This window comes from Squalius cephalus, assembly GCF_949319135.1.
Source record: "Squalius cephalus genome assembly, chromosome: 5".
Lineage (NCBI taxonomy): Eukaryota > Metazoa > Chordata > Actinopteri > Cypriniformes > Leuciscidae > Squalius > Squalius cephalus.
In genome coordinates, this window is record NC_137126.1 from 39,479,654 (window position 1) to 39,506,365 (window position 26,712).

At 37.7% G+C, this 26,712-nt stretch overlaps 1 protein-coding gene across 2 annotated transcripts in view; it reads right to left on the reverse strand.

Annotated features, from left to right (window-relative positions):
- The window catches only part of sgsm1a (small G protein signaling modulator 1a), a 43,388-nt gene extending 17,847 nt beyond the window's left edge, over positions 1-25,541 (reverse strand). For both annotated transcript variants that reach the window (XM_079873103.1, XM_079873102.1), the window contains exons 1-3: positions 25,450-25,541; positions 25,291-25,334; positions 11,123-11,198 (exon numbers count right to left, since the gene is read on the reverse strand). In XM_079873103.1, the coding sequence (XP_079729229.1) occupies positions 11,123-11,198; positions 25,291-25,334; positions 25,450-25,468 (139 nt within the window). In that variant the 5' untranslated portion in view covers positions 25,469-25,541. The remainder of the gene's footprint in view (positions 1-11,122; positions 11,199-25,290; positions 25,335-25,449) is intronic.
- Between the last annotated feature and the right edge of the window lie 1,171 nt (positions 25,542-26,712).

A 26,712-nucleotide genomic window follows, 5' to 3' on the forward strand; every position in this document is an offset into this window, starting at 1 on the left:
AAAGACATAAAATATCAATTATTTATTTCATGTATGAAGAGCTATACCACAGAATGATTCTGACCAAATCAAAACAGGAAAAACAGAAGGTTTTTTTTATAGTTTGTGAAAACATGTAAATAATGTAATTGAAAATGTGAATATGTAATCAATCTAAAACACCCAGACAGAGAGGGACAATGAGATGGAATACAAATATGTGGACAGAGATGCACAGATGAGACACACTGCACTACGTGGCAGTGCCTGCAGAGCTGATACGGAGGCTCTCTCAGGACTAATCTTGTGGATCTGCTCGGATCGGGTTGGGGGAAAGCCTGCGTAGCCATGGAAACCCTCACTGATGGAGCACTTGTGCTCAGTGAGAACTGGGCATGGCTCAGAAACAACATCAGCTGTTTTATCTCTCTGCCTCTTTCCTCATCCAGTCCTTTTCTGTCTCCAATGTGTCACTTTCTGTTCTCTTTTATAGTTGTTCTCTGTGACTGTCTCGATATTTGGTCTTACTCATCTGACTCCAGCACTTTATGACATTCCCCTGTTTATAATCTCTACAATCTCCTTCTCTGCTTGCATCAGAGTGCCACTTGTTTATCTCGTTCTCTTAACCATTATTCGTCTCCTAGTATCTGGTGTGGCAGACTGAAATGCATGAGAGATAAACGTGATAAAAACAGGTCTAAAGATCTCTTAACAATTCAGAAGGATGCACATCGATACAAACACAGTAGCTGCTTTCATCTGATGCTGTATTCATCGCTTCTCTTTGACCACCCTAAATGGATTCATGCTGAAGAGAGAAGGACAGATAAAAATGAGCAGATGAAATGAATGAGCAGTGGACGCACGGACCATCAAACAGGTTCAAAGGTCTCACATGATGCTACAGACACACTGTCTAAAGGCAGGATCTTTAGTTGAATCACAATAGCTGAATATTCAGTTTACTTCCCATCATGCCATTCAGAACTATTTAACTGTTTCTAGTAAAAGAAGTTGTTTAGATTCCTTAAATTTACCAAAAAGGACAAAAAGCTCCATTAAAGCCACAATACAACAGGTTTGTGTATGTAACAAACTAAAATGTAAAGTAAATCACTGAAAATCGTCCCCTCAAATCTCGTATGTCTTGTGACTGACTGCATCAAAAACTAATCATTCAAATGTTGGGGTTGGTAAAAAAAAATTCTTATGCTGACCAAAGCTGTATCTACTTGATATAAAAAATACAGTAAAAACAGTAATACTGTAAAATATTACCACAATTTTAAAGGTCCCGTATTATGCAAAATTCACTTTTGCATGCTGTTTGGACATAAATGTGTGTTGGCAGTGTGTGTACACAACCAGCCAATAGTGATAAAAATCCACTCACTCCTTTTTTATTAATCCCCATAAATCATCAGCACTGTCTCCCAACGACCTGTTTTCAGAATGCTGTTTTAGTGACGTCACTAAGCACAGGCCCCGCCCACGAGTGTTGACAGACACTGCCGTTTCAACATAGACCCGCCCTGATCGAGTTCACAGCGAGTTGTACACATCCGCCATCGCTGCACTGACGAGAATGTCTCCCAAGCGTTGTAAGTGTTGTGTGGCTGGATGTATTAAAGTAACAACATGTAGCTTTTCAACCTTCATAATATATTTCCAAGACCCTTGTGATAGTACATCGACTTACAATAGGTTGAATGAGACGTCTGCCAGAGCCTGACGGGGTCTGTATCGCTTTTACTGGCACTATGTAACTTCGCGGTGCGGGTAGTAACCAGCGCTCAAAAAGAACTACAAAATTCGACTGCTTTACGGCATACGTCACTTCGCCCACCACTTCCTCAAATGTGGCCAACCAGCGCGTTTGTTTTCGTGCGTCTGTTTTCGTCATGGCTGAAGCAGCAGCGAAACGTAAGAAGTCCAAGGTTTTGTCGGAGTAGAGTCGGAAGAGGAAAAGGGAGAGTGATAAACTGAAAGGCAGGACGAGGATCAATATTGGTCGAGCGTTTGCTCGCTGGCGTTAGCTTATGGAGGAGGAGAGTTACCAGACCGATGCTGACTTGGCCGTCATGCTGTTGAACTAGTAAGTAACTGTAAATTGCTTGCATACTATCTTTAGTTTTTCTAATCTGTTGTCTGCCTGGCTACGTTACGGAAACTATCTGGTCCTCCATTTATTTATCTTCATGAATCAGCTAGTAGATGAGCGAATTATCAATCTGGTAGCTAGTAAACACTAACATGCGTTAGTTTTAGATGGTTAGGATGCTATCGCTATCATTCTCGTTCAGATATGAGCATTGTAATCGACATGCAAATCGCAAATGTTTGAGTTAAAATGTTTAGTCTACTAAATATGTATAAATTATAAAAGGAGGAAGATTAATAATATTATCATTGCCCATATGAAAAAAAAACCTACATGCTTCATATACAGTAACCGTAAATCATTTTACGACAGCGGTAATGGACAATTCCGCTTCCAACCTGTAGGGCGACCGCAGAGGAAAAGTTCCATGTTGTTGCTTTAATCCACATAGCTCTCTCTATTTACTCCCGAAATCTGAGGCAGCCGCTGAAGACGAGGTGGAATTATTTTGTTTTTAAAGAAAATGCTCCCTCAACTCTACCGAAATTCGTTTATGTACTTGCGCACTTCTTATAACTTACTGTGTTTACTCAGCTCTTATGGTGATTTTCTGAAGTAAAACTGACGCTTCATCTTTTGTGTGATGTACAATAAACTTTATTAAACTCATCAGTATATGTTTGATCATCATTCGGACCTGGTCCGAAACAGCAGACTTGTAGGCTATTAATAATGGATAGCCTACATACAAGCAAATGACAAATACATTATAACCGTAATTAAACCAAAGAGTATACTCTTTGATTAAACTACTAAACTATACCTGTTCCATCTCCATACAGCACTCTGACTCTGTAGGCATTATTGTCCGACTCGAAATGAACACCGTTACTGAGAGTTTCTGATATTATCATCATTCCGTGAGATGAAATTGTCCTGAGAGACTGAGCACGAGCTCATGAAGCTCCGCCCCCTGTGCCGTCCAGCAGCAGCTTATTTGCATTTAAAGGGCACACACTAAAACAGCGCGTTTTTCTGAGCCCCCAAAAATGACAATTTAAACATGCTGTAAAAAATGATCTGTTGGGTATTTTGAGCTAAAACTTCACATACACACTCTTGGGACATCAGAGACTTATTTTACATCTTGTGAAAAGGGGCATAATACGGGACCTTTAAATAACTGTTTTCTGTTTTAAAATGTAGTTTATTCCTGCGATGGAAAAGTTGCATTTTCAGCATCATTACTCCGGTTTTCAGTGTCACATGATCCTTCAGAAATCATTCTAATATGCTGATTTGGTGCTCAAGAAACATTTATTATCATTATCAATGCTGAAAACAGTTGCGCAGCTTAATTTTGTCTGGAAACCGTGGTACAATTCTTTACAGGATCCTCTGATGGATAGAAAGTTCAAAAGAACAACATTTATTTGAAATACAATTAGTTTGTAACAATGTAAATGTCTTTACTGACACTTTTAATGCATCCTTGCTGAATTTTCCAAATAAATATTAATATTAATAATATAAATATAAATATTAATTAAATAAAATCTTACCGACCCCAATGCAAATACAAGTGTAAATGATATTTTAAAATAAGGCATAGCCTTCAGGTGAATATAAACATACATGACATTCAATTTCACTCATAAAGTTGTACAAGCTACTTATAAAAACAAAAAGAGCAAGCTGAAAAAGCAGCTTTTTTGTTTTGCGTTCCTTCCCATCATTGAAAGAAATATGGGTTTGGAAAGACATGAGCGTGAGTGAATGACAGAATTGTCATTTTTAGCTGAACCATTCCTTTACGCATGCTTTCATTTCACTCTAGATGCATGACGGCCTGGATGCAAAGTAGGCCTAAATTATTTTTATCACGACTGATTCTCAATTCAGTCGATTTACTGTGAGAGTGAAACGACAAAGCAAGGAAATGAAAGCAGCTTTATCCCAAAGTAAAATGAAAGGGAACATGCAGAGACGAGGAAGAAAATTATTTCCAGTCAAATAAGTTTCCAAAGCAATATTCAAGCAACAATAAAGCAGCACAACTCATTCTGTGTCATAGGAAATGGCACAGGAAGCAGGCAGCCACCCCGACACTGATCTCAAACGCTCATTAAAAATATAATCATACCGCCTGCGCTAATGGTTTCTAATCACACTGTCACAGTGTGAACGGAGTTAAACCTGGATATATATGATCCCCTCCACTCACACTGACCAGCAATTTACACTGCAACATAATGATGTAAAAGCGTCTGAGTGACTAAGAGCATGCTTTTAAAGCCACACGTAGATTAGAGATAAAATTAAGAGATGTCTTACAGAATCAATGTGCACGTTTAATAATTGTATCCTATATCTGTGACGATGAGAAATGTCATGTCATGCGCAAAATTGAAATATCGCATAAAACATTTGTGAATAAAGCACCGTTTCCATCCAGTGAGCCAAAGAGAAAGAAAAAAAAAATTCACTTCCTGATAAACTAGCACTACATATCAAGTAGGAGAAGAATCATTTTGTATATAATAAATTACGCAGACGAAACACATCAAAGTTATCTAGCTTTCGGAGGCAGATGTCTGCCGTTTGGGAACACAGTCGTGTAAGACATTTCAGAACAACCAAAACAGCATTTCAGATGCTGTGCAATGAGATTGGTCCGCTGGTTAGTCCAGTAATGCCGCCCCATCACAAAGTCACATGACTTTGATGCGCATCGAGGAATTTATTCGGTGAATGTGTTTCCATCGTAGTTCATGCACGTTTTCTTATCGGATAAAAAGTTTATCCGACTCATTTGAGCACATATGTTTTTTTTATGCGCATTTTGCCATTTCCATTCAGCGCTTTTATGCTATATCCGCAAATAAAAATAGGAGGATGGAAACATGTTGACATTTCCATCTGCAGTGTGTAAACATCACTATAATCATGATGGCTAATTACTCCCCCATGGGCAGCCAGCAAAATCTGGCTACCCTCCATCCATCTCCTATTATCTGCCAGTACCACACTAGAAGCAGCAGCAATATTACATCATTATAGTAATAGCATACACACTTGTAATGGAATTCATCCATTATGGCATAATGATTAGACATTCTTTCCTTTCTTTTCAAGTATTTCGTATTTTTTTCTGATTCTGTTCAAAAGTGCCCAGAGGAAAATTTGCTCAGAGTTTGCGCATTTATTGAAGTTCATGAAGATTCTTTCATCATTTACTCATCCTCATGTTGTTGCTAAGCTTTCTTTCTTCTGCACAGAATGCAATTTAAAAAAAGGAATATTTTACCTGTTCTTGTCTATAAAATGAAAGTCAATAGGACCCAAACAACATTGGACCATATTACCTTTCATTGACAAAATCCAAAGAAGTGAAATGACAGAATTAAAATGTCAACTATTCCTTTATCAATTCTGTCTGATTCCTTAGAAGAAATATAAAGACACAAATTAGACAATTGTTGATTCACCAACAGAGGAATTTTATGAGAAATGTTTGAGTTTATATTGAAATCTTGCATACGTTGGTACCTTGGCACATCTGGGGACAGTCTGAGATGTTGTTGAGACCTCATCTAAAACTCTGGATGATACACATGTGAAACTACTGGAGTATTTTGGAGTCAGCAAAGAGCTATCAATTTAATCTCATTGCTGTTGTAATATTAAAAAGATCTCATTTGGGATGTTTTTCCTATACTTGCCTCTTCAATGACCTCTAGTATTTCAAGCAGCAGAGGTTCAGTGATGTGGCAGGAGACAGTTGAGTGGACTTGAGATGGAGACAGAGCAGGGCAGAAAAAAAATCACGATGAATCAGAACTCAGTGAATTACAGGAACAACCGGCTGAAACCAGAAACCAGCAATGTGCACGTGCCCTATAATCACCTACCGAATCCCACTTCCACTACACAGGCACGTAATAAAACGAGTTAGAGGCCATTTATCAAAAGGCATTTTTCAAGCTACTTTGATTGGTGTTATTCAGAAACAAAAAGTGCCTCCAAAAGCGGTTTCTGTGAGCTTTAACTGCAAGGTTTTGTTGTATTTCTACCCCAACAAGACACGTTTGAGAACAATAATTGCCTGGATGCAGAAAAACAGTGTAATTTACAAACATTTCAAACCTGCCAACAGCATTTGACCCCTCACAGAGTTGTGCTGATTAAATTCCACGGAAGGTAATATTGCAGTCAGCAGGGCAGTGCGCAGACATTTTTAGGGGCAGTGGCCCAAATCAAGAAAAAGGGCACTAATAAAAATACATCATAACTGTACATATACACACTAGTCCTCTAAAATTCTTAAATACTTGAGGGTGTCAAGGAAGTAACTGGATGATGGTCTTGTTATTAATAAAAGAAGACTGCACATTCTTACAGTCTACACTTTATTCTAGATAACGTTATGATAAACACCATTTAAACATCAAGGTATTCAATTTGTTAAAAATGTGTCATATAATTGAAATATGTAAATCTTAAAAACAGACTGATTTTCTCGTAAACCGCAGAATATAAATGGCTTAAGCTTTCAGATCGAGTCAACTTTAGGCTACTGTATAGATACTGTTTGTGTACCCGTCACTGCTTGTTTAATCCTAATAGACATCTAAGCAGTGTGTGATTATTTCACTTCAGTATTTTGAGCTGCAAAAGATACGGTTGATAAAGAGGTTTAGCACATTTTTGCATCGCAGTTTGCTGAGTACAGCTCGGGTCGTGCGGCAAAAATTACCCTTGCCCGAGTTTAGACAAATCATGAATTTAACCGAAGACAACTATTTAAAGGTGGAAAGAAGAAATCGTGACTGGGCTGTGACGGTGGACCAACTACCGGCGGTGGTGCGGTGGTTGTTTTGAAAAAAAATTAAAAAAAAAAAAAATTAAAATGTAGTGTGTTTATTTGAGCAAAAAAGTGTTTATTTGAGCAATTCCGTCAAAGAAACAACACACTAAAGCCTGTAAAGCATTGAAATAAATATCAGTAAATAATGGTAACTTAAATAATATAATTAAGTTAAATCTATGTAAAAAAAAACAAAAAAAAAAACAAAAAAAAAAAAACCTAATTAAAAGCGAACCAAGGGAGAAACGTTTATAATCCCTTTCGAAAATGGGTGTGACGTGAGTGAAGATTTGGTAAAAGACACAAGAGATTCCATGCAGGGATGAGTATTCGATTAGTTTATTTAATTATAGCATATCGAACAGGTTGTGCAATTATTCTCTAAAATAAATCTCCATGTTTTCGTAGAGAGTAGCCTAGGCTAGTCAGTTTCTTTTCGTTTTGAATTGTTCTGTTTAAAAGTAGACAATTCAAGCTTTCTATATGGAATAACTAATGGAACATTGTTAAATTTGCTGATAATCGGGTGACCAGATCGCAAAGCAGAATTCAAAGCCGACAAATCTTAAATTTACGGGCTCACGCACAACTCTCTCATTTGCTAACCTATTATTTCCTATGTATTTCTTATACATAGGAAATAATATGTGCCGAATTTAGACCCCCTGCCAAATTATTACCCCCCTCGTCAGTACCTAATCGCCTAATCCTAACCCCAGCCCTAATCCCTCCCCTAATCCCTCCCCCACAACTAATCCTGAACCTATCAATGGTAGGGGGGTAATAATTTGGCAGGGGTTGAAATTCGGCACAACACCGACACAGCTGGTCACTCTGCTATTCAAGTTCAATAATCAGCAGAAAAGGATTAAACACTACCAACAAAACAAAATCAGAGGAGTTTACTGGAATGTAAAATGAATGTTGACACGCTAGAATTACGGGAGAGCACGGATTCACTAGATGCCTGGGTGAGAGTGAGAAATTGAAACCCTGGGGTGGATCTGGAGCAGCAGAATTATAACAAAATGTTTCAGCACGGACTCAGCATGGCATCGTTGTTCGCCAGCGAACATTTAGTTTTGTTTCCATAGCACATTAACAAAACATTTTAATGACACTAATAACAATACAATTACAAATTATCATTATTAATAACATTATTATATAGGCCTAATAACAGTCTTAAAGGTCCAAACACAGCACAATAATACACATCGATGAAAGTCAAATGCAGCTTTAAATAGGCCTAAATCTTTTTTAACATTTAACAAGAAACATTCTTCTAAATTTTTTCACTGTCATTACTGTATGGTCCACAAAAGAATTAAGCTAATAAATTAAGATAGCCTAATTGATATAGCTAGTGTTCAGCACTGAGGTAGATTCCGCTCTCGTTGTCTATGAAAGAAATAATGCGTCGTGCAGCGTCAGATGCCAAAAGCTCGGTCAGTTTTTGCTTTCACCTTCAGGGAATAATTGACTGTGGTTTGAGACTCCTTTACCTGTGTAACTCTTGTGCAAAGTTTGCAATTGCATGCGTGTTATCGACGGGAAAAATGGCATTTTGGGTGAAATATTTCTATGCAATGTGACATTTTTCTTCATCACCAACTCCATCTTTGCTCGCAAAATGATAGAAAAAGTGCGCCAACTCCCTGCGCACGAGAAATAAAAGCTGTTTAGAAATGTAAAATGCAAATGTGAATATAAAGCTGGACAGGACAATAAAGCCTTCACCCAACACGGTGAATATGACCAGAAACTGCATTATTAATGACTACTCATTTATTTTGTTTACGCACTGCTCGATCATTAAACATCATGTTACGGTACCTTGATGTAAATTTGCACAGCAACGGAGAAGGTGTGTGTCAGTGTGTGTGGAAGAGTGATAACTTTATTACGTGGACAGATTTATTGCTCACAAACAGTGGGTAGCACTTACTGCAGCATGCTCGATCACACATTCACTTACTGGTCTATATATGTTGGAATTATCACTCTATGTTAATCTACACTCAATAAACATGACACTTCTCCTTTTACTCCCACTCTGACATTAATGCACCTTGGCGCTTTCCACGGACAATTAAATGTCGAATGTTCTACCTGGGAATTAGCCAAACTATCATGCTGCCCAACATTTGGCGAGTACTGAAACACTACTGATCCCCAGAGTCTCCCATGAAAATGAAAAATTACATCTCTTTAAAGTGGTCATGAACTGCATTTTGTTATCACTTATAATGTATTATGAATGTTAGTATGACTTGTTTATAAAAATGGTAATAATTAGAAATGTTCTACCCTGATTTTAGTGTTCTGATTTGAATGCTGTGTTAACTGAAAACACAATGCAAATAAAAGATTTGTTGTGCAGTGTAGACAAAGTCATTGATTATAACGTGAGTTTTGGTGATAAACTTGCGCTATGTGATTGAAAGCTCCAGCGATTATAAACAGAGCATTTGATTGCTTTCTGTATATAATTTAATCATATAAATTAATCATATAATTTAAATAAACAGATTATTTTCATGCTACTAAGAGAAACAATGTGAAGTTGATCGTTTAGTCACTGGCTTAATTTACTGACATAAACCGCAATAAACAATTATGAGACAAAGAACGTCTGACTGTACATTAATCATTACATATCAGAATCACTGATCACAGATTCTGCATTAGAATTAACACCTTTACTTACATGTTGTCGGATTACTGTACGGTTCATATCTTACAGTAAGAAAGAAAGACACTGAATGTATGAAATGTGCACTATGCAGTTTCTGGGCCCATCAAGCCTGCACTCCAAGATTACCAGCATCATTCATCTGTCAGAACTGTGACTCTGATTAAGAATATACACACATAGACACAAACGCACACTGACGTTATTTTTTGTTAGACTTAAAGATGTACAAAGATGTTCTTTAATCTGGTACATTGTAGTAGTGTTTATTAAAAATACCGTTAAGTACAGTACGTTTGTTTAGTAGATTAATTTACACACACAGACATGTTTTTTTTTTTTAGACCTAAAGATGTACAAGATGTTATTTAATTAGGTACATTGTAGTAGCCTAGTGTTATTATTAAGTGTACTGTTATGTTGTGGTACCCTGTGACGTAAGCTCACCACGCCCTGGGCAGCCCCTGGTATAAAAGCATCTTGTTCCGTCAAAACCACTGTAGCGAGTCAGGAGTTGGAATTGCGAGTATTGAAAATATTTCGTGTAGCCTAGGCAGTTAATTCGCAGTTAGTGTAGTATTGTTAGAAGCATAGTTAGTTAGTAGCATAGTATTGCATCAGTTAGGATAGCTTCAAGTTAGTGTAGATTTTTAGCATTAGCTTTATCTGTATTTAGTACAGTTAAGATGTGACGTAGGTGTAGTGTTGCTAGTTGCAACAGCACTGCTCGCGCTGAAAAGCGACACAGTGCCAAACTCTGCTCCTCCTGCATGGACTCCACCACCGCAGCGGCGTCTTGATGTGAGCGAGCATATATTTTTAGTCACAATTTATGTTCCTTCCTATTAGGCCAAAGTTAATCCTCTGGTGTCTACAAACGCGCCGGCGCGTTTTGCTAGATTTTTTCACATAGCAGCAAAATAGACTTAAAATACTCCGTCATTTATGGTCATACTGTTAAATGTCTATTTTTTTATGTGTCCACTTACAATCGAAACAAAACATTGTGCTTTTGTAAAGTAAAGAAAATAAACAGGGTGTGCTTTCTGCCTCTCCGTCTCCATTAACTTTTTCTGGAGCACATCTCTAAACTTAAACAAAACTCAGCGAATACTATTCACCCAGGCATGAGCAATATATCTTTATAAACATTTAAGTCTCTGCTATTCAATTATCTAATTCAAAACGAAAACAAATATTCTCTGTTTATGTAATCTGTATGAAAAGATAGAGATGTCAGTCGTTTTCATATGGCAACTCATCTGCGCCTACAGAGAGCGCGCGCTATTGAAAAGAGTCTCAGGTGCACGCCCCCCGCTCAGTCCCGCCCTCTGTTCGTCCCCTCTATCTCCGCTGGGCTCTGCCCACTTTTCCAGCATTTTTCAAATATTGCCAGTGGGTGGAGTCAGGCTCTGACCAGGGGTTGAGTTACCCTTTAACACATTTCAGCTAAATGGTTCAATGATATTTGACTTACCACAGAATGAGACAATATGGCTGCTGTCTTCATGAACAAACTTCCTTGTGACTGCTTCCTCCATGATCTGCTTGACCTGTGTTGGACATGGAGACACAGCAGAGACTGACTGAGTCAGCTGAATGGATACAGCATGAGGAATTATTGCAAACATTGTACAGCTTATTTAACACATTGTGGATGTTCCCATTATTGGTGAATCTGTGTATTTTTAGGGCTTGCATTTTTATGGGCTGAAATTCAACATGGTCGTATATTTAACCTGTGAATATTTCAATTAAAAACATTTCACACATATTTTCATTATAAAATATTCTGAGGTAATTTTCGGTCTATTTTATTTCACTTTACAAAATCGAGCAACAACATTTTTAAAAGCAAACAGTTAATGCAATGGATTTTTTTTTTAAATGAATGCAATTCAATAAGCTTTGTTGTTTCAAATACATTTGTCATTCATTTTCTTCCATAGCTTATGAATATATTTTCTCTAACAAGTATCCTCATTAGTGCCATCAAACACTCAAAGCTAGGGGAAAAAAAACAAAAACCTCTGCAATAAATGACAGGAAGGAGAGAGTGTATACGTGGTGAGTAGGAAGAATGCATGACTCATCTCCCCTGACTATAAAGAGGAAAAGGAGAAATTGAGAGTCAGCATGCGTGATTTATGTATAAAGCACTTTCTCATCGTGACTGTGGATGGTGGTTTAACAGTAGAAATCATTCAAATAAAATGTCACTTTTTATAATGTCCTGGATAGACTGCACACACACACACACACACATATATACAAAGAAACACACATTCAATAGATGATCATGTCAGATTTTGTGGGTGTTTAAGTAACTTTAAGTGAAGGTAAACTGCATTTGCATGCGTTCAGAATGTATTATTGGCCTAGTTTCAATGAGAGATAAAATGACACTAAAACACACATGTACTTGTGCATAAAGGCTTCTCTGAACATTTTCCAGTATGGAAGGGTCTGGCTGAAAGAAATTAGCCTGCTGATTGGCTTCAGGAAGTGGCTAATGGAAATTTCCTGTTGTGGGTTTCTTCCGTTGATACATTGGACATGACATGAAAGTGCGGGCAGGAGATGTGAAAGTAACCCTGGGTTAAGCAATGTTTTACACTTGTAATTTTGAAAGGGGTTAAGTTCCCTCCTGTTTCGCCTCAAGGCTTGCCTCATGAAATATGTATACGCTTCTCACAGTTGTAGAAACTGTGATGCACTTTTCAGTGTTAACATCTGAAAGAAAGAGTCAATACTAGGGCCAAAATGCCAGATTCTCCAGTTTTCCTTGTTTTTTGCCTTGTTTTTAACAACCAGGATGGCTTTACGTGGTAACATTTCAAGCCCAAAGGAAAAATATATTGCTCAAAAGGATATCCTTTCTTAGATCAGGAGACTTCAATTGATTTCTCAGTTACATTTCAGCTTTTTCTCAGATGCTTCTACTGAAATCCCTTGCATATTATAGAAACTATCATTCAAAGGTTTGGGGTCAGTTTGATTTTTTTTTTTTTTTTGAAGAAATTAAATCTTTTATTCAACAATGAAACATAAAATTGATATTTTAAAAACTATTTCAAGTAAATGCTGTTATTTTGAACTTTCTATTCATGAAAAACATGGTTTTCACAAAAATATTAAGCAGCAAATCAGCATATTAGAATGATTTTTGAAGCATAATGTGACGACAATGAAATTTAGCTTAGCCATCACAGAAATAAATTAGCTTACATTTTAAAATATATTAAAAAAGAACAGTTATTTTACAGTGCAATAATATTTCAGAATATTATTGTTTTTCCTGTATTTTTAATCAAATAAATGCAGCCTTGGTGAGCTCAAGAGGCTTCTTTCAAAACACAAAAATCTTAGAATTAAGGAAAAGTCGCCATTTGCATTGCAGTCTAATCTAGATATAAAAGAGATCCAATTTTTCCTTGGAACAGCTATTAAAATTGATCACATTTTGTTTGTCATATGCTGCGCTTGTGAAATCAAAGTAACTCAGCTTGTAAGTATGCAAATCAGAACAATAACCTAAGGTTTACAAATATGCAGTTTGAAATCTTAAAACCTGATGACCCAGAATCAATTACTATTGTAAGGTAAAGTATTAACAGCGTTAAAACGAGCGAGAAAATCGAGAACGAGCGAGAAAATTACTGTCCTCATATATTACATTTAGTCATTTAGCAGACGCCTTTGTCCAAAGCGACTTACAAATGAGGACTAAGCGAGTCATCGCGAAGAGGCAAAAACAACGCAAGTAGTGCTCAAAATACAAAGTTCGGGCATTGCTCAGAGTAGCATAAGCCAGACAAGGGAGGATTCTTATCATAGCATCCTGCTTCAGCATTCAGTCTGTGGGTGTACTCCGATTCTGATATTTACTCCCTGACCTTCTCTTCCATTTCCCCATAACTAATGCAGCAGGACAACACAAGCTCTTCAGAGCAAAACTTGTTGATTCGGTGTGACCCCACTGTCCTGAGAAAGAGTCAAGGTCTTTCTGGCATTTTATTTCCCAAAATCTGGCATTTAAAAATCCCAGATCAAACTATAAAAAACATAAAAAATATACTTCTAACAAACTACTTAATCTCAAACAAGTCAAAACAAGAGATTAATGTTGACTATTCTGATTACGATTTTTGAAAGTGCTTTACTTATTGAAAAAAGACTTCCTACATCCACATGCTTGACACCGATGGTGAAATCTAATCCAGTGTATTGATTTATTCTCACGTTCTATTTCATTTTCAAAACATAGCAGCTTAACTCTGTTCCAATCAAATTAACCTCAAGAGTTTAACACCATGTATGACTCACCTGAGCTGAGCGCTATACATAACACTGGAGGTAAATGTTTCTCCTCCTCCATACTATTGAATCACACCTATCCATACCTCCAGAGAGGGAGAAAGAAGTATGTAAAGGAAACACTTTCGCTGAGAGACCAAATGACTTGGACTCAACAGATCACGACAGATCAGTGTGATTCACAAAGGTGCAGATTAGAAGCACAACCACAGAACAAAAGCCTGTTATTTTTAGAAACAGGCACACGTTTTGTGACACCAAGAAGATTATGATGCTGCCAAAGCACAAATTCTACTGAAAAGTTTAAGGCTGGTTTGAAATTTTAACATCTGTGTCCGATGCACTGACTAGTTTTTTCTCTCCCTTGTAAAAATACTGTAAAGCAACATCTGAAAGACAATTTAAGAGAGAAATTTCAGTCGATATCATCCTTAGTGGTGCTTTGCTTCATGCTATTGACCTGAATGATACTACAAAATGTGAAGCTTCAGTAGAGGTGGAAGAATGGTATAGGGTCATGCTTCATGCATATTTAACCAATACAGCCAATTGGGAGTCTGCATACACTAGAAAGAGGAGAGAGAGGAAAGATTCGCTGGACTGATGAGTTGAGCTGAAGGACAGCATGCCAGGCAGTCTTGTTGATGAACTATTCAGAGCATCTCTCAGGAGGTTAGAAGTTCATGAAAGCTCTTACTTTGTGGCTGACTCGATACAAAGATAAACAAATGAGAAGTTTAGCTCTCCATTACAGGGATACACAAATCCGATACCTGGACTGATACGGACACCAAAACTGACCTTTTTTAATGGATCTAGTGACAATTCAAAATAGTGTGAAAAACCATTAAATCGGATACAACTTGCACACTATTCCACATTTTTTTCCGTCACCAAATCAGCATATTATGATTTCAAAAGGATCATGTGACACTGACGACTGGAGTAATGATGCTGAAAATTCAGCTTTGCCATCACAGGAATAATCTAAATTTTAATAATTATATTATATTATATTATATTATATTATATTATATTATATTATATTATATTATATTATATTATATTATATTATTATTAAAATTGAGATATATATAGATATATAGATATAATTATTAAAATATATATATATATATATATATATATATATATATATATATATATATATAGTGAGGAAAATAAGTATTTGAACACCCTGCTATTTTGCAAGTTCTCCCACTTGGAAATCATGGAGGGGTCTGAAATTGTCATCGTAGGTGCATGTCCACTGTGAGAGACATAATCTAAAAAAAAAAAATCCAGAAATCACAATATATGATTTTTTAACTATTTATTTGTATGATACAGCTGCAAATAAGTATTTGAACACCTGTCTATCAGCTAGAATTCTGACCCTCAAAGACCTGTTAGGCCCCATTTACACTGCATGGTTCAAGTGACCCAATTCCGATTTTTTCCTCGCATGTGGCACAGATCGGATATGACCGGTGAACGTGTAAGCAGGAAAAAAACACATGAATTCCGATTTTCTCAGATCGGATTCAGGCCTCATTCATATGTGGTAATAAATCGGATATGAATCGGATACGTGTATTTGCGTGTGCCATGTAAGCAGACAAATTGGATATTCCCCAGTAAATGCGAGTCATACGTCATTAAAAATCAACTCAGGTGGACAACTACTGCGATCACATTATTAATGGTGCGATGGAGGACAAAGGCTCAACACAGTGGAGTAATTTTTTCTACACCTTACGAGAGCAATGTTTTGCTGATCTTTTTTTTTGCTGAATAGTGCGGAAAGCAAAACACTGCATAATTAGAGATGCGCGGATGAGCTCCAACGTCACCCGAATCCGCAACCAAAAATAAATAATCCACCCGCACCAATAATTTTCTCTGATTTAAGTATCCGCACCCGATGGTCAAAGTTATTATTCTTATGTGTTGTTACGCGTGAGGATAAATGGATGATCGTCACCTTCAACAGCGGACTCGAGGCGACGGTTGATGCGCGCTTTTAAATGAACATTTTAAAACAAAATTTATTTGACAGAATTAAATTTTCTTAATGGCATAAACAGGCTTTACTCCCTTGAAACTTAAACTGGAATGGAACATGCTCATATTTTAGAGAATGTATTCAATATTTTCATTAATAATGATTTATTTATCCACCCGCGACCCACCCAAAATTAATCCGAATGTTATTTTTATTTTATTAGCCTCTACTTGACCCGCCCGATCCGCGGATTATCTGCAGAGCCCCCGCGGATATAATCGCGATCCACGCATCACTGTAATAATTTTGTCTGCTTCTGCATCCATTTGCATATCGAGATGTTTTTTAATTTTCCGGGCCAGAAAGTCTACATTTGGTTGTTTTGGCAGTGTATAGTGTAAATGCAAATATCGGATACGGGTCACTTTTAAAAGATGATGTAAGCGGGTCGTCAAAAAAATCGGATATAGTCAGCAAATCGGAATTGGGCATCAAGACCTGCAGTGTAAATGCAGCCTAAGTCTGCCTTTAAAATGTCCACCTCCACTCCATTTATTATCCTAAATTAGATGCACCTGTTTGAGGTCGTTAGCTGCATAAAGACACCTGTCCACCCCATACAATCAGTAAGAATCCAACTACTAACATGGCCAAGACCAAAGAGCTGTCAAAAGACACTAGAGACAAAATTGTACACCTCCACAAGGCTGGAAAGGGCTACGGGGAAATTGCCAAGCAGCTTGGTGAAAAAAGGTCCACTGTTGGAGCAATCACTAGAAAATGGAAGAAGCTAAACATGACTGTCAATCTCCCTCAGACTGGGGCTCCATGCAAGATCTCACCTCGTGGGGTCTCAATGATCCTAAGAAAGGTGAGAAATCAGCCCAGAACTACACGGGAGGAGCTGGTCAATGACCTGAAAAGAGCTGGGACCACCGTTTCCAAGGTTACTGTTGGTAATACACTAAGACGTCATGGTTTGAAATCATGCATGGCACGGAAGGTTCCCCTGCTTAAACCAGCACATGTCAAGGCCGTCTTAAGTTTGCCAATGACCATTTGGATGATCCAGAGGAGTCATGGGAGAAAGTCATGTGGGCAGATGAGACCAAAATAGAACTTTTTGGTCATAATTCCACTAAACGTGTTTGGAGGAAGAAGAATGATGAGTACCATCCCAAGAACACCATCCCTACTGTGAAGCATGGGGGTGGTAGCATCGTGCTTTGGGGGTGTTTTTCTGCACATGGGACAGGGCGACTGCACTGTATTAAGGAGAGGATGACCGGGGCCATGTATTGCGAGATTTTGGGGAACAACCTCCTTTCCTCAGTTAGAGCATTGAAGATGGGTTGAGGCTGGGTCTTCCAACATGACAATGACCCGAAGCAGGCCAGGATAACCAAGGAGTGGCTCTGTAAGAAGCATATCAAGGTTCTGGCATGGCCTAGCCAGTCTCCAGACCTAAACCCAATAGAGAATCTTTGGAGGGAGCTCAAACTCCGTGTTTCTCAGCGACAGCCCAGAAACCTGACTGATCTAGAGAAGATCTGTGTGGAGGAGTGGGCCAAAATCCCTCCTGCAGTGTGTGCAAACCTGGTGAAACAAAGGCTACTGTACCAAATATTAACATTGATTTTCTCAGGTGTTCAAATACTTATTTGCAGCTGTATCATACAAATAAATAGTTAAAAAAATCATACATTGTGATTTCTGGATTTTTTTTTTTAGATTATGTCTCTCACAGTGGACATGCACCTACGATGACAATTTCAGACCCCTCCATGATTTCTAAGTGGGAGAACTTGCAAAATAGCAGGGTGTTCAAATACTTATTTTCCTCACTGTATATATATATATATATATTTTTTTTTTTTTTTTTAAGTTGTAACAATATTTTACAATACTATTAAATGCAGTCTTGGTAAGCACAAGAGACTTCTTTCAAAAACAATAATTCTTACCACGCCCAAACTATAAATAAACAGATCTATAAATATTCTAAATTTATCAAGATTTTTTTTTTATATCACTGATATAACATTTGTACTTAACTAGTCACTAGGCTGATACTCGGACTTCTGTTACCGCAATCAGTATAAGAAAATAAATTATTGTTTGGACCATCCCTACTCTACTCTCTGGAGCCTTTTGATAATTTAGTCAGCAGAGATAATATTTTAAGGATACCAAAAAACTAAAAGACAACAACATTCATACATCAGTGAGTGCATTGCCATGGCTGAATTAAAGATCACTGATGCGATAAGAGCAAATAAATTCAACAATAAATGTTTACTAATGGTGTCTAAACTCTTATCAATCAATCAGTTTGCATTGTAGAGACTCTGTGTGTGTGTGTGTGTGTGTGTGTGTGTGTGTGTGTGTGTGTGTGTGTGTGTGTGTGTGTGTGTGTGTGTGTGTGTGTGTGTGTGTGTGTGTGTGTGTGTGTGTGTGTGTGTGTGTGTGTGTGTGTGTGTGTGTGTGTGTGTGTGTGTGTGTGTGACTGTAGGGGTCTATTTGGAGCTCAGCTCTCCCTGATGTCTCAGCAGCATGAAAAAGGTTTCCATGGAGATAGCATGGAAAGTCTCACAGCTTAGGTTGCCAAGTTACTTCCCAAATGTGTTGGCACCACATTAAACTGTTGCTTAAACTCTACGCAGACCCCGATGAACAATTCCGACAATGGCATTTGCCACTATTTATTCCACCAGCACAAAAATGATTTGCCACATATTACCACGCTTCATCACCCAGAGAGAACGAATGTGTGAATTGAAAGGCTAAGAGGTTGAGTGGATTATTACACTACTCCGTAAGAACAGGCAAATTCACACAATGAAAGCAATTACAGTCCCAATCATACTTCAAAGCTGTCAAAGGACAACAAATCCACAGGACTCTCATTTGGTGTTATGTAATATTAGCATTATCTGACATTTACTGCTGCCACGGTTTATAAAACACAAAAATTGTATACTTTAGAACCGAAGGCCATTCTTTAAAGGGATCGTCCACCCAAAAATGAAAATTAGTCCACGAATACAATCAGAGTTATTTAAATAAATAAAAAATCCTGGCTCTTCCCAGCTTTATAATGGCAGCGAATGCCTGTTTCTGTTTTGAAGTCCATAAAAGTGCATCTATCCATCATTAAAGTGCTCCACACGGCTCCGGGGGGTTAATAAAGGCCTTCTGAAGTGAAGCGATGCATTTGTGTAAGAAAAATATTCATATTTAACAAGTTACAAAGTAAAATTCTAGCTTCCGGCCAAACGCAGTCTACTTGCACCTAAAGCAAAAATGACGCAACTTGTGACGCCAGAAGTAGTGTAGTGCTTCATGACGTAGTATCAGAGCCGGACAGTAACTGAGTACATTTACTTGAGTACAGTACTTAAGTACAATTTTAAGGGATCTGTACTTTACTCGAGTATCATTTTTGGGGAGTACTCATGACTTTACTCAAGTACATTTGAATGGCAAATATTGTACTCTTTACTCCACTACATTTCTATCCATAACTGTGAGTACCCGTTACTTCTTCTAAAAAAAAAAAAAAGGAAAAAAGAAACATCTCGGAAACCCTCTCAAATGTGATTGGATTGTGCAGGCGCCACTGATTGGGACAGCCTATCAGCAATCACTTTCAGCTTTCCGCCAAAGTCAACTCCATAGTCAGATTTAGATAAGAGAAGAAACCATGGACGAAACAATGGATGAAGACGCAGCAGGTCCATCCTGGGAGCGATATTTTTTTCCCCAGGATGGTAGGGGAAGACTCATGAATATTCATTAGGGAAGTCATCCCTGATTGGTCTTAACCCCAGTGACGGGTAGGTTTAGGGGCAGGGTTATGGAGGTCATAAGACCCCCAGTGACGGGTAGGTTTAGGGGTGGGGTTAGGGGTAGGTCATCAGACCAATCAGGGATGACTTCCTTAATGCATATTCATGAGTCTTCCCCTACCATCCTGGGAAAAAAAATATCGCATCCCGAGAATGTGCCAAGCCGTGGCCCCACCTCGCCAGACTATTTCAATTTTCTGAACAAGTTAATGATAGTTTTCGCTTCAAGTGTTTGCTGTGTTTACCAATGTAAGCACTGTGGCAGTAGTAATGCAATATTTAGAAAATGTACTCTTGTACTCTTGATACTCAAGTACTTTTAAAAACAAGTACTTTAGTACTTTTACTTAAGTAGACATCTGACTGTAGTACTTTTACTTGTACTTGAGTAAAATTTAGCAAGGGGTATCTGTACTTTTACTCAAGTAATGTAGCTGTGTACTCTGTCCGCCTCTGCGTAGTATAAATATCAGCAGTACATCACATTACTCGCATAAGTTGCGCTTTAGACTTGTTCGTTTGGCCGGAAGCTAGTTATTTTACTTTATAAAGTTTTAAATATGGATATTTTTATCTTACACAAACGCATCGCTTCACTTCAGAATGCCTTTATTAACCCCCCGAAGCCGTGTGGAGCACTTTTATGATGGATAGATGCAGATTTATGGACTTCAAAACAGAAACAGCCATTCACTGCCATTATAAAGCTTGGAAGAGCAAGGACAATTTTTATATAATTTTGTTTGTATTCGTCTGAAAGAAGAATGTCATATACACCTAGGATGACTTGAGGCTGAGTAAATCATTGGCTAATTTTCATTTTTGGGTGAACTATCCCTTTAAGGCCTGTTCACACCAAGGACAATAACTACAAAAGATAACTATAACGAGAAGTACATTAACGTCCAGACCAGCTGACCATGTCTTTCTGTTTATTCTAAGCGCACTGCAGTTCTGTCGACCGTCGCTTTAAATGCTCGAGCTCTTTAAAAAAGGATGGATTCTGATTGGCTGTCAATGTTGGTATCATTCATCAGCTGAAAAAAATACAAAAAGTGATTCCAACGATATTCTTTCTCTGTGCCGTTATTGTTATAGTTGTGGTGTAGACTCTGCTATTCTTTTACATAATTTTATAACGATTTTTAGAACTATATCTTTATTGTTATAGTTATATAACTGGTCACTTGGTGTGAACATGCCAATGTGCTTGATGCTACAATCTGCTACTTCACCCTCAGCCTGACCTAGAAAGACTCCCAGCGCTCTGGAAAGCATCCTCCCCGGTGCCAGTGCCCAAACCTCCTTTTTTATTGATATTATATTTATCATCATGTGCCATCTAGGTCTAGATGCTGTCCACCACAACAACCTCCTGGGAGCAATAAAATACCATTAAAAAAAATGCCACATGCTGCGTTATTAAATCATATTAAGCGTGCAAATCAATTGTGCACATAGCAAAATGCATTATACAGTATCACATAGCTGCTAATTATTTAGTTATGCTGAAGAGAGACCAAAACATTGAAATGACGCCAAAGTGAGCTTTGAAAAAAGAAATGCACAATGAAAAGTTAGCATTTGCATGGTATATATAAAATTTATAGTTGAAGTTTCACATCCTTAGAGATGCTCTGTGGGTGGTGTTGATCTAAATCAGTCCACGATCCATATGGCTCTACGGGAAAAGGTTTCAAACATTTCCCATGAGACATACATGCATGGTGTTAATGCACAGCAGGACCAATCACAAATATCTTGAAGCACTATCTAAAATTGGACTACTTTACTACTACAAGGGGATACATGTACATATTTTAGATCTGATTATTGATGGAACTGTTCCATTACTAAACATTAAATGATATTCTCTAGTCGTTTATCTGCTACACTAAAAACAGCTTTGCCCTTGTAATGCCTTATTATACGGCTCTGATAAGTCATTTGTGGCATACTGCAGCCAAATATATATTTGCATAACCACAAAACCATATAATTGACTGTTGTCCAAGGCAACCCGATTTCCTTTGCAGCTTTGCTAGTATCATTTCTCTTGTTGCACTCTGCGGTTCACTTCTTCTTACAAATAAATTCAACTCACCCCATCGTTATCTTTGTAGGTTAATTTAGCAGAAAAGCAGTTAATTAGTTATTACCCCTTACCAAAATTCCCTCCTTTCCTTTCTCCGTAAACAAAAAAAAAAAATGTTTTCGATCCTGGTCCTGAATGGGCTTCTCAGCACTGAACATCTTGTATGTCTTTCTTATCTGACACACTGGGCTCAGTTAATAGACCTCTCTCCTAATGGGCTGATGATCTGTATCAGGTGCAGAGCTTTGCTCTGAATTTTCCTTTATTGCCCCCTGTGTTTTAAGAAAAAAGCAAGTCATTTGCTGCATCTGAATATGCCCACTTCCACACTTGAAACTTTTGTTGTGTTGAGCCATTTCAATTACTTTTGATTGATTTGTGTATTTCAAACAGCTGAAAGTCTGTAAAGTTTGCCAATAAACCTGATTTGCAATGAGGGTTGAATAATTTTGATTGCAACTGTAAATTAATAGAATCTACAAATATGAAACAAAACATTGCATATGGCTATTTGTTAACCAATGTTTGATTCAACTGGAGTTGGTATTCAGAGATGCTAGTCCTGTCCAAATACAGCACATTTATTAATAGTTCTTCTCAACCACATCAGCAATAAGGCTTTTGTTTAATCACTTACAAATTCATTAGGTATAATGATTCTCAGTGTCTCGACACTTTAAGCTTTTTTGGTTTGCTGATATTTGGCATGAGGTTTAAGTGTTTCTTGCACACACTGAAATAACATCTTGCGGAGTTGTTTTGTAACAACATCTCTGCTCACAGAGATTAATTGGCTGATGGACTCTAACAGATGTTTTTTTTTTTTTTCATAGAAATATATAACCAGGAGTAAAAGCAGTATGATTTGATCTTCTTTGCTATGTTTTACTGAAAAACTGTCTGTTTTGGTTCCTGAAAATAATGAGGCATGTTACATGATTTAATTAAGGCTGAATATTTTGTGACCCCTTAAAAATTACACTCTCTGTTCAATCTTGTATTGTTAAAATCTCTAGAATCACTTAATAAATATTATTTAGACTCCGACTCTATGGCTATTCAATCTATTGTTTAATAAATGCTAATCAAGCACAAAAACAATATTGACATGATGTAGGGTTTCAGTGCTGCCATGAACATTGAGAAAGTCTTAGAAATGCTTATCAAACATAAAATTGTTTTACTTTACTGTAGAACCTGTCATTTACAACACATTTACCATCTGTCCAATACATACATCCCACAGAATTCCTCAAACCATTGCATAAAATACAAAAAAGGTTGCAGATATCTATCAAAACTCACGATTTGCCACAACATCTAGTCTTCACTACTGTATATCTAAAGTCTATCTATACAGTCTAAGTCTAAAGTCTTTCAACACCAGATTTCATAGCATTAAAATAACTTGGCATAAAAATAAAGTAGAAAAAATAGCTATAATTCAGTTCAAGATGGATAAAGAGGTTCTTTGAGGATACTGATAAGCAATGGATTAAACTAGCTTTGTTAAAGGAAGCTCAGAGAGAAAGGTAAACAAATGGTGGGCTGCTGGGTAGTGTGGAAAGGCTTTCTGCGCATGACCCTCTGCTTGTGTCAACACAGGTGTGAGAGAGAGAGAGAGAGAGAGAGAGAGAGAGAGAGAGAGAGAGAGAGAGAGAGAGAGAGAGAGAGAGAGAGAGAGAGAGAGAGAGAGAGAGAGAGAGAGAGAGAGAGAGAGAGAGAGAGAGAGAACAAACAGATAGTGACAAGACACAGGATGAGCCTTTTTGTTGCTTTGCCTATGCTCATCATATCAGCAATGTAATATCTGTAATAATGGTCTACCGTAATTTTAGTTAACAGCTGCAAAAGGGTAAACATGCACTGCAAATGCCAAATGACTCTCGAAGTGGCAGGTTTCAGGAAGCTTTGCTGCAAACACAGTGTGGTGGATCAAGAAAACATTTTCATTATGAGCACCATACGGCGCAGGGTGAGGGTTCACCTCCCTCCACTCTTCTTGATTGGCTGTTTCAGTCATCATAATAATGTGTTTCAAGTGCCAAAATGTCATTTTATGCATCTACTGGGATACACTGAGACACAATGCAATGGCAGATTATGGACCAGGCTCTGACTGCCAAGAACCTCATGTTGAGATGCCCTTTGCAAAAAAGCCACCACAGATGTAAAATTGACATTGATAGACGGACAGCAAATGCTCAGTCTTGTAACTGGAATTTTTTCTCATAACTATACTATAATTTCACATCGTTTGGGCATCACATGATGAAAACAAGGCTGGTGCATGGATGGATCATAATCTGTCATTTGGCACAAAGATAAGAGTTTTACATTTAAAAACAGAAATTGACCACAGTATCAGTGAGTGAGTCGCTGCCACACAGGACTGATAAGTACACCAGTGACTGCAATCACAACATAATAATGAACCATAAATCAAATTAGAATCCGTACAGGGCATGTGCAAATACTAGGAAATCATCTTCAAATTCACACCCAAATTCATATACAAAACCTCATCCATTGAGCAAATGCTTAACCATAGACTTACATACATGCATGTCTGCTTAACCCAAAAGGATTATTGAAACCTATTAATCAAGTGAAAGGACTGAAAGGCAAAGACAATACAATGCAAATTGTGGACTGGCCTAAAATCAATAGCACAAATCAATCAAAAGATGCCGTGAGCCTTAAGCTGAATTTTACATTTCCAAAAGAAGATAATCTATGAACAAACACAGCTATTTTTCAGTCAGTCTGAGGAGTGAGATGGGCAGTTTAAACATGTAGAAAGTGCTTATAGAATGTTTTTTTCTGGTTTGTTAACTGGAGATGTGGACGATAATAAATAGTAGCACCTGAACAACATATGTCTGTATATTAAAGGCACATTCCGAAATGTGTTATTTTAAAACAAGATATAAATATAATAATGTAGCCTAATTATTGCAAAACTACTCGTCCTCACTATTTTATTAATACAGACATATGCTTTGCAAAGAAATACATAGTATGATAAAAGCTGGTATTAAGTTTGACAGGTGCATGATGGGGAAAATGATAAACAGCTGTAGCATATTCATGAAAAAATAGACATGTAAAACCAAATAAATAATTCACTATATAGGCTACTCTAGACTGTGGGAGCGCCGATTTTTGCACAGTACAACAACAACAACTATACAAACAATTAAATCGAATAAAGATATGCTTATTTTGCTTTCGCAGGTTTCTTTTAGATATAGCCTAAGGTTACTCCGGTGTTTGGTTAACTATCACACATTTTGTAGACATGTCTGAAATATGAGTCACATTTTAAAAGGGCGTTTCACCCTAATGATCGCTTGGCTTTATTTGTTTTTACTATCACTTACCTCCTTCTTCACGTTTCGCAGCAATCTCTGACGGGTTTCGACTTCTAGCCGGAACAGAAGAATGGTAGAAAATTAATTATTAAATGTGAATAAGTAAAGAAAACGTGTGATATTGTGGTTTACAAGTGTTTGTGAAAAATGAAAGCAGAATATTCTCACCTGCTGTTGCGGTTGCCATGATTCTGGTGTTGAGCTCTCACGCGCTTCACTCCCCTGACGCTCGACACTCGACTGGATGAAGGCAAAGCTGTTCAATCTTTCTGACTGGCGGCGAGCGCTTCTGCGAGATCACGTGACCTGCCAGAGCTGTTCCATAGAGGTGGAGATGGCGAGCTCGTTGAATCAAAGATTTATAATAAACCTAGAGTGAGTTATACGTTCGAATTCATATTCATCTGCTCGAATCAAGTGTGTAAAGTGTTTCGTTTGTAAACGAATCGGTGTTTTAAACAAAAAGTACAGGAATAACGGGACCTTATTATTGTAAAGTATTAACGTTACTATAAAATAGGTGTCAACAGAAATCCAAACTATCCAACCACGTCTTGACCAGAACATTTCTAGCCAATCAGAGAAACAGGATTTCATTGTTTACAGACATGTCTCCAAAGAGCAACGTTTTGAAGAAGGGATGAGGAACAAACTAGGAATAAATGGCAGATCAAAACGGCTAAAGCACCATAATGTAAACTGTAAAAATATTAAATGGTGAATTGTGTAGCCTATGCAATTTAAGTCCAAACCAGTTTTTTACAGTGAGGTTCCAATCTCCTATTGACATGCTACTGACATTATTAACAAGAGCAGCAAGCTATTGACATTGGTCTCTACTGCATAAATGATGGGAAAACAAAAGGAGTGTTTGCAATTTAAATCCCCATTGAAAGTGCATCCTGCTCCCTAGTATTAGTCTGTTTTCTCTGTCTCTCCTTCTGCACAAAGACAATATGTTCTCACTTCGGAATGAAATTGAACTGAGAAACAGTTCAGAGAAAAAATTGGAAAAAGCTTCCAGGACCAAACCTTCAGCAGCTACATGTGTTGCTAAGCAACACTGTAGGGCACCATTAACAGCGCTATTAGCGCTACCAGAGCCCGTCTACGGAGAGCCTACCCACTCCCTATTAAGTCCTATTGTACCGAATTTTGGTTGTAGTTCCACCAGAGTTCCACTGGGGGCGATCGCCCACGAGTGCAAAATGAATGGGAGTCTATGGAGATAGACGGCTAAATTTGTCTCTTTCACCCAGATTTGATTGTAGGTTTTGCAAGTTCAACATGGGTTATAGGTCGAAAGTTGAATGAACGAGTACTTATGTCCTTTCGATTTCTTACAGGTTGAGTTGTTGTTGCCCATAACACGCTAGCATTCTGCTAATGAACGCTGATTGGTCAGTGAAGGACTGATTACGACCAGAGATA